Genomic DNA, 9,230 nt, shown 5'->3' with positions numbered 1-9,230 from the left:
GGGTGGGGGGGGGGGGGGTGTGGGGGCTTCTGGAGGAGGCCATGTTTCCCAGCCCTGGCCTATGATTAGGGGCTTTAACTGACACCATGCCCAGTAGGGGTTGACCCCAGTGATGGGGTTTTCAAGGAACATTAACCATCTGGGGTGCCTAGGAATATGAGAACCTGGGGTTCCCAGGAATATGGAGATGAGGGCTTGGCATCTATGAGTTCCGGATGCCCCACTTTACTGAGAAAACCTGAGAACAGAAGCTAGTTTCTCTTTTCTAGGCACTCACAAGCCAAATAATTGAAGAGGCTGTTGAGGAAGAAATGTGTCAGCTGTCCTCAAATAGAAGGCAGTGTGTCACGGTGATTAAGAGCATGACACTGATCAGCATACATACCTAGGTTTGAGAACAGCTCTGACATTAGCCTGATGGCCCTGGGAGGCTGCTGGAACTCTCTGGACCACAGCCTTATCATCTACGAGGTGATCTCTTAGCAGACTGTTCATAACGTACTTAGCTCAGTGTCTGCCTTGTAGTGAATGCCCAACAAATGTTAGCTCTTATTATTACTATGATTTTATTATTATTCAGATGATTGAAGAGAGGTAGTCATGAAGACAAGAGGCACTAGCCACCCCCATTCTGGGTGGCTCAAAGGGGTGAAATGAGGACCATGATTCGGAACTTCCCACTATCAAGGCATTTTCTCTGGTTCTTTTCTTTCCCTGCCCCAGAGTTTGCTAGACTTGAATTATAGTTTCCTTCTCTCTCTACTCATGAAGCACAAATGTCTCTCCCTCACCTTGCAGAATTCTACAATTCCGTCTCTATAAAAAAAAATTCAAGGAGACTTTGCGGCCTTACGACGTGAAGGATGTGATTGAGCAGTATTCTGCGGGACATCTCGACATGCTTTCCAGGATCAAGTACCTTCAGACAAGGTAAGACAGTTGTATCTGGAGGAACGATGTTATTCTGACCACTAGGGAGTCAAAGGCAGATGAACCTAGAGCTTAGGGTGAAAGGAATTCAGAAATGATCCAGAATGCCGGGAGAAAGTTTCAGAACAAAAGCATTCATCCAGCATTGTGGATGTCAAAGCCGAGAAGCACCATACAGGCTTTGAAGAGGCTCTATGACATTGACCTTGGCCAAGGTCAACACCCCAATCAGTCCTGGTGGACAGAAGGCCTATGTCTGGCTAGCCCCTGTCCGGTATACTTTGGATGCTGTCAACAAGATTGAGAGGATGTCAGTTGAGTCCAGATGTCCAATTCTAAATACAAATTGTTTACTGTGTTAAAAAAAATGCTTGAGTATTATTTCTAAAAGCGAAAATATGGAAACAATCAATGCACAACTAATAATTGCCACCATTTTTGTTGAGCACCCGAGTGCCCTACATCTATGTGCCTAATCCCTTATAACCTCATAGGGTATTACATTGTAGGTGTCCTTTTACAGATGACAAAACCAAAGCTCAAAGGGCAATGGATTACCCAAAATTAATCAGTGGCAGAGCCAGAAGTCACACCAGATCCAACCGGCTACACAACTCCTGTTCTGTGTGACACCACACCCCACTTCCCCAATTATATAAATACTGATTAAGAATAAAAGGGTGCCTGCTCTCATTAAAAAGTTATGCAACCATCAAATGACATTTAGAAAATGTATATGATGAGATTAAAAACTTATGTCATCTTTGAATATATATATAATGCACAGTATGATTATTCATAATAAAGTCAGACATACATATATGTAAATATATACAAATGGTTATGTTGATATACTCTGCATCAATCTTTTGATACTAATAATATATACATGCAATATGATTACAAAAACATATGCACATATATTTACTCAGATATATACATACTCCCCAAAGGGAACTTATGGAAAAGGACTAAGTCTTCCCCCAAGGACTTACAGTGGCTGCACCGAGATGAAGAGTCCATATGTGATTTTTTTTCCAATTTTAAGCTTATCAAATCTTTAGTGAATTGTAAATATATTCTTTTAATAAGAAAAACCACCTTATTTGTGTAAGATGCTTCCCAAGATGTATTGTGCTTCCCAATGTTATTTAATGTAGATGTTACAGTAACAATAGCTAATATTCTTACATTCTTTTACAACTTCAGTCAATATTCACATACGTTTATTTTATTTTATTTTTTTAATCTTATTTAAATCCAAATTAGTCAAAATGTAGTATAATAATGATTTCATGAATAGAATTTAGTGAAAACCATTTTAAAAAACTGAAGGACAATATGAAGTCAAGACATAGAATGGATGTCACGAAACCAAAGCCCTGTGTGAGGCTCGATCCCTGGCCTTTGTAGCATTTCCAGTGGACATAAGTCCAGTCCTGCCTGGACCTTGGCTTTCTCATCTGAATAATGTCTCTCTGCTCATCTGAATAATGTCTCTCTGCTGAAGTGTTCTGCAGAGTTAACAGGACCGTCAGAGGGAATGAGTCGGAAGTTAACCATAATGTTGGGTTGGAGGAACACTCATTTGTGACCTTGCTTTATCTATAACCTGGGACGTCAACTGTGACTTCCTAGCATAGTGGCGGGCACACAGTCAGTGCTCAATTCCTGCTTCACAAATAGATGTGCGAATGAGGTCTGAGTCATGCTCTTATTTATGTAAATATGGCTCCCTGAGAGATGGAGGGAGCCTGACGTCTAAGACATACCAGATCAAAAATATTGACCCATCTTTTTATTTTCTTTTAATGTTTATTTGTTTTTGAGAGAGAGAGAGAGAGAGGGAGCAGAGGAGGGGCAGAGACAGAGGGAGACAGATGATCCAAAACAAGGTCTGAGCTGTCAGCTGTGGGCTCAAACTCACAGACTGTGAGATCATGACCTGAGCTGAAGTCGAATGCTTAACCAACTGAGCCACCAGGTGCCCCAGAAATACCGGCCCATCTCAATGCACGCAGAGTGGACCTTCATACTTCAATATTTGTTAGGCACATGTATTCCAAAGAGTTGTGGCTGGAAGTCGACCACCCGGATAGCTAATTGCATCCCCCTAGCCACAGTGACATTGTGGCAGAGAGAAAAGAAGGGCGATTGAGGACATGCTGGTGTCAGCGGAGGAACAGCCGGGTTTGCAGGGAACCAGAGTCATCCGTGGCTACTTTTGAGTGCACAGTCTTTGTGCACCTGGGCCTGTGATGAGCCTTCAAGGTCACTCCCTCACCCATCCCTGTCCCGCAGGGCAGTGGGGGCATTTGTCTCCATTTGTGTTCAAAGTGAAACGGATGGGAAGCTGGTGCCTCGTGCAGAAACAGAGGCAAGGTGCAGGGCAGGTGCAAATCCATCCCTCCCATGGCCAGGAAGCCCGCAGAGCAGCAGAGATGTGCACAGCTGAAAACAAAGCCTAAGGTTTTGTGAGAAACTCCCTAATCAGATGTTTGAGGAAAGAATTAAAGAGCTGGAAGACTAAGTAGGCTTGTAGTACACATGGCATTTCCTATAGGAACTAACAGGATGTGACCTTCACCCTGTCTCTGTGGTTTAGCTGCCTGTTTACCCTGGGATGGGGAGATACGCTCACTATCGCCAGACCAAAATAATAATAATAATAATAATAATATATGGAAATTAAAAATTCTCTCTCTTCTCTGCTCCCCCCCTCTCTCTCTTCCCCTACCCTTCTTTCCTTTCTCTTACATATTTCAAACCTTTTCTGCCTAAAGAGAGAATAGAAGGAATTGCTCTCCTATCTTTACCTGTAATGCTCTTTGTAATGCAATCCCCTCCTTGTGTGTCTCTTCCAGAATAGACATGATTTTCACCCCTGGACCTCCATCTACCCCAAAACACAAGAAGTCTCAGAGAGGAACAGCGTTCACCTACCCATCCCAGCAATCTCCCAGGTAGGGCGCGGGGACGGGAACTGCCCGGCGACATGGCCCATCCCCAACCCCAGATCTCAGCTTGCTCCCTTCATGGTTGGGTGGGGCTGCCACTCCCTTCAGGAAAGTGAAGGAAGGAGCTTGCAGCCACTTCTGGTTTGTGGCCATTTGTGAGGTTTCTGTAACAAAAGACTTCCCACCCCTCTTCCCAGACCATGTCGGGAACACTCCCTTCCGTGGTTAATGAAAACAAACATATCAATGTCTGTGTTATAAAATGAGAGGAGACCTGTGAGTTTATCGGAATGGGAAGAAGAGCTCATGTGGGCAGAGTTGAGATGTTCTCGGTCTGGTCGGCCTTTGGCTTTGCCTACATAGTGGACCCTGTGTTGACCGATTCTGGTCCCAGGAAAGGAAATCAGATGTCCGGCCTCTCGCCGCATCATTGTAGGCAAAGCACATCCCTCAACAGGGCAATTCTGCTCATCCCGCATGAAGTGTTTGGAAGTGTTCTTTGCCCAGCTCCTGATGAACCAGGAGAGTCCTGACGAAAGGCCACCACCCACATGTACACCTTCTTTATTCCCAGAGGACTTCAAGGCAGGGAACATAAACAAGTGAAGGGAGTCAGGCTTAAGAGCTTCCACACACCTTATAACGATAAGGCTCCTTATTATAAATGAGGCAAGAGCATAAGTAAGATGATGGAAAGCATCTGACCTTCAGCCTCAGTCCTGGGGATAGAATAAGGAAGTGGTGGGCCCTGAGGACCTGGAGGGTTACTTGCCATAACCAGAGGTCATGGTCATTCTGCTCTGCTCTTCCTAGTTTTAGGAATTTATAACCTCTGTTTCCGGATAGTCTAATCTGTCAAGAAAAACCCACTATCCAGATGTCACGTGAAATTCCTTATTTTTGAAATGGCTGAAATGTCTTAAAGCTGTGCGAGCCAAAGAAAACACCAGTGAGCTAGAGTGAACGCGTGGACCATGAGTTTCTGCCATTGGCTTTCATTCAAGACTACTTGGCCAGAGACAGGCCAGGGACGTAGCAGGAGTCAGTATCCTGTGAGAGAAAAACCCAACTACCTACAAAGCACCCGACGCAATGGTTTTGAGCAACAGCCAGGCTCCCTGAAGATTCTCTTCTATGTAGATTGTAACCTGCACCAGCATGAAGCCCGTGCAAGGCACATCTCAACCCCATTCTCTGCCAGCGTCCTTTTTCGCATCATTTTCCAGATTCAGCATCTGTTTGGAACAGATAAGATATTGATACCCACTATGTAGGATGTCAGAGAGTAGACAACCCCACCTACCCCACCTCACCCAACCCCACACCCTTGGAGTAGAAGCTCTTCATTGTAGTCCAATGCTAAAAGCTGAAGGGACTATACCTTAAAGGCACTGAACCCTCAAGGCACAGTTAGCTGATGTATTAACTTTGACCCAAAGCCTCCTAAGACAGCTTTGGCTTCAGATATTTGCTGCAGAGAAGGTAAGACACCAGCGCTGCAGGCAGGAAAATGCTAGCTCTTCTTGACTCAGCACCAGAGTTGAGCAGCCCTCTTCCAAACCGCATAAGCACGAGCATGGGAATGATAGCACCAGGGACAATGGCCGCATCACTGAGATGGCTTGGCAAAGCAAAGACAGATACAACAATCTTATAGACCTGTTGGCTCTTTCCTAGGAACGAGCCATATGTAGCCAGAACATCGACATCAGAAATCGAAGACCAAAGCATGATGGGGAAGTTTGTAAAAGTTGAAAGACAGGTAGGTCTTTCCTTTCCCCCACCAAAAAACAAACAAACAACAACAAAAAACAAAGCCTATAAAATTTATTTTCAAATGTCATTTGTTTCCTTCGAGAGCTAACATAGTTGAGTATCTACCATTCAGAAAAAGGATGTGTGTGGAAGTTAAATCCTGATTGAGCACTTACTGGCTCGGTGTCACATGTACATTCATTAATTGTGCTGAGCCACTGTGTCCTCATTCTGTAAAATGGGGATTCTAACACCTCATAAGGTGGCCATGAGGATTGAGTGAGTTGGTACGTGCGAATTGTTTCAAAGAGTAGCCGGTACACAGTGACACGCAGCAAACGTAGCTGCTATGTTCACGTGCCTCAAGGTGCTCCCTTTAGAAGTGATAGTTCCCTTCCCCACATGTCCTGTGTCCCTAGTCCTTCCCTCAGAGTCTAGATCAGTGTGTGGCCCTTGCAAAGAGGCCTGGAGCAGGGCAGGCTCTGGGTGGGCTCAGTCAGGGCAGAAAGAAAAGCCATTCACACCCAACACACCATGGAGCTCACCCCTCATTTCCACAAGCAAAGGGTTTATATCAGCGGGAAGTCCGTTCAAGTTCACACCGGATAAACGGCACCATTAGTTCCCACTGGGTTTCCCACCAGCCCTCTTATTGTATTCATAACCCCAAATTGGATCTGCGCCAGAGATGCAAGAGGAAACTTGAAGGATTATTCCTTCTTGGCATATCAACAACAGCATTTTTTATTACAAATTTTTAATTTATAATCTCAGCTCTTCCATTTCTCACCTCTGTGACCTTTGACAAGCTACTTCCTCTCTCGGTGCCTGTTTCCTCACCTATAGGACAGAGGTAATCTCAGTCTTCACCTCCTAGGGTGGAGTTAATAACTCTAATGGCATCAAACAGTTCCGATGCCTCCTAACTGCTCTAAGTCTTAGTTACTATCAAGGCTTGGATACCTTCTTACTCCTACCCGGTTCCTTGCTTCCTGGGGGGTGTGAATCATAGGGGAGAGAATGTCACCACTCCCACACGCGCATGCGCACGGGAGATGCACAAAGGTACAGCCGGTTCCCCGTTTTGCAGGTAGGAGCAGATACAGCTCACCACAGGGCAGCTCACATGCCAAGGCTGCTGTGAGGACCTTGAGCTCTGAGGGGAACAGCTCTTGCTACCCACCGCCCTTGGTATCTTTGTAAACACCACACGTAGGAAGAACGGACACTCACAACCCACAGGCTTGTCGAAGCAAATGTTTGCAAATCAAGAACTCCCGCTCCTTGACCCAAATGGCAGCAGCAAGGCCACCCGCTTGTCCTCAGGCCTCTTCTCTGGCTCCAGCCTTCCAGAAAGCCCCTGCCCGGTGGTTCACCCGCACGGGGCTCAGAGTTAGGAGGCGTGAAACAATTCACTGTTGTTGAGGTTATGGTTCCCAGGAACCCTCTTGCTTTCCAAAAGGTAAATACCAAGGTATTTCCTCCCGGCCATTGCCCCACAGCCCTGGAAAGGCAGTGATGCCCAGGTCTGTGTGTTTTTCAGGTTCACGACATGGGGAAAAAGCTGGACTTCCTAGTGGATATGCACATGCAGCACATGGAAAGGCTACAGGTTCACGTCACAGAGTACTACCCGACCAAGGGGGCCTCCTCGCCAGCCGAGGTGGAGAAGATCGAGAACAACAGAGATTCTGAATTGAAAACCATCATCTGCAACTATTCCGAGACGGGCCCCCCCGAAGCCCCCTACAGCTTCCACCAGGTGCCCATTGACAAGGTCGGCCCCTATGGGTTTTTTGCCCACGACCCAGTGAACCTTCCCCGAGGGGGACCCGGTTCTGGAAAGGTTCAAGCGACGCTTTCCTCCTCGGCGATACCGTATGCAGAGAGGCCCACCGTCCTGCCCATCTTGACTCTCCTCGACTCCCGAGTGAGCTATCAGTCCCAGGCTGAACTGCACGGCCCCTGCTCAGACCGGGTGTCCCCCCGGCAGAGACGGAGCCTCACGAGGGACAGCGACACGCCCCTGTCCCTGATGTCGGTCAACCACGAGGAGCTGGAGCGGTCTCCCAGTGGCTTCAGCATCTCCCAAGACAGAGACGATTATGTGTTGGGCTTGAACGGGGGGTCCAGCTGGATGAGGGAGAAGCGCTACCTCGCCGAGGGTGAGACCGACACGGACACAGACCCCTTTACACCCAGCGGCTCCATGCCTCTGTCCTCCACAGGGGACGGGATCTCTGATTCCGTATGGACCCCTCCCAACAAGCCCATTTAAAAGGGGTCATGGGCTGAGTCCTCCTTGTAATGTAGACAGACTCTGTATAGCTCACTTGCTCTCACACCCGACACTTACCAGTGACACCACCAGTGGCTGCGTCAAACACATGCATGTGCGTGGCGGCCTCCCACCCGGGCAGGGGCTTCTCACAGCCTTCTTCCTCCCCAGGTCACCACAGTGAAGCCGCTTCCTTTTAAGCATGGTTTGCATGACTTTCCAATATATAAATGGTACCGCTAATCTCTTCTAGGATACATATTTATCTGCTGTTCTTACTTTTAATCATGATCGGACCAGTATGGGGAGAAATTACCGACGAGCCGTGCTATTTGTCTGTTTGGGTTTTGGTTTGGTAAGCAGGGAATGTAGTTTAAGTTCTTTCTCGAACCACTGCCCCTTTGTGTGACACAGTTCAGTGATTAGCTGTTTCCTTCAGCGAGCAACTGATTTTCTCGGCAAAAATGCATTGCGTATCGATGAGGTGGCCGACTGAGCGAAAACACTAGGCAAGGCACAAGACAGTCATGGCCTATCCAAAACCAAGACTTTTTAAAGTCATTTGATTAAGGAAAAACTAGCAAAACCATCTCAAAGCTCTCAAAGGGACCTCACTTGGTCTGCCATTGTCTGGTATCATGCCTCAGTTTCCTCATCTGTGGTAATCCCAAGTGTAGCATTTTGAGTGGGTTATGAATTGACGGGGAGAAGATACACACACATGCACACTCACACGCAAGTTCAAATAGTTTCCAATTTATGTAGCCAAAGATAATGAATTGTACCAGAAGTAGGGTGCCCCTCCGGGCGGGAGCTAAGTTCAGTGCCTTCAAAATGAGGTTTCAGCTCACATTCCTCCCCCTGATACTTGTTCAAAATGTCCATCTCAAATGAAAATTAGAAACCAGAAATTATCTGGTCCAAGTTCTCCTTCGTAGAAATGAGAAACCTTTGACTCCTGTAGACACACGCCGGAGTCGGTCCGTTGTCCCCTGGAGATGCGGGACTCCAAGCTCAGCCAGCTGACTCACTCCATGCCCTGGCCTCCTCCCACCACACCGCTCTGCCCTTTATACAACAGGATCCAGAAATTGTGCCAAGATACCTGTCCTCCCTGTCGTGTGGAAGGCACCCACACCACAGTTTACCCAGCAAGAGGGGGCCTGTTTGCTTTTAATGCAAAATGTGCTTGCCTGGCGCATTGCATTTCGGATCCAGAAAAACAAAAACACTACAAGCAAGCTTCAACACTTATTAATATGCAAAAGGGCAAAATTTTTAGAATCATCCAATTCTACTCCAGATTTTTA

General features: G+C 46.7%; 1 protein-coding gene across 1 annotated transcript in view; it reads left to right on the top strand.

Annotated features, from left to right (window-relative positions):
• The window catches only part of KCNQ3 (potassium voltage-gated channel subfamily Q member 3), a 306,390-nt gene extending 298,223 nt beyond the window's left edge, over window positions 1–8,167 (top strand). The window contains exons 13-16 of the mRNA XM_077750013.1: window positions 799–930; window positions 3,795–3,893; window positions 5,565–5,649; window positions 7,186–8,167. Of these exons, the coding sequence (XP_077606139.1) occupies window positions 799–930; window positions 3,795–3,893; window positions 5,565–5,649; window positions 7,186–7,920 (1,051 nt within the window). The 3' untranslated portion in view covers window positions 7,921–8,167. The remainder of the gene's footprint in view (window positions 1–798; window positions 931–3,794; window positions 3,894–5,564; window positions 5,650–7,185) is intronic.
• The last annotated feature ends 1,063 nt before the right edge of the window (window positions 8,168–9,230 follow it).

This window comes from Crocuta crocuta, unplaced genomic scaffold (assembly GCF_008692635.1).
Source record: "Crocuta crocuta isolate KB4526 unplaced genomic scaffold, BGI_CrCroc_1.0 scaffold119, whole genome shotgun sequence".
Classification (NCBI taxonomy): domain Eukaryota; kingdom Metazoa; phylum Chordata; class Mammalia; order Carnivora; family Hyaenidae; genus Crocuta; species Crocuta crocuta.
This window is presented reverse-complemented; position numbering and strand designations above follow the sequence as displayed.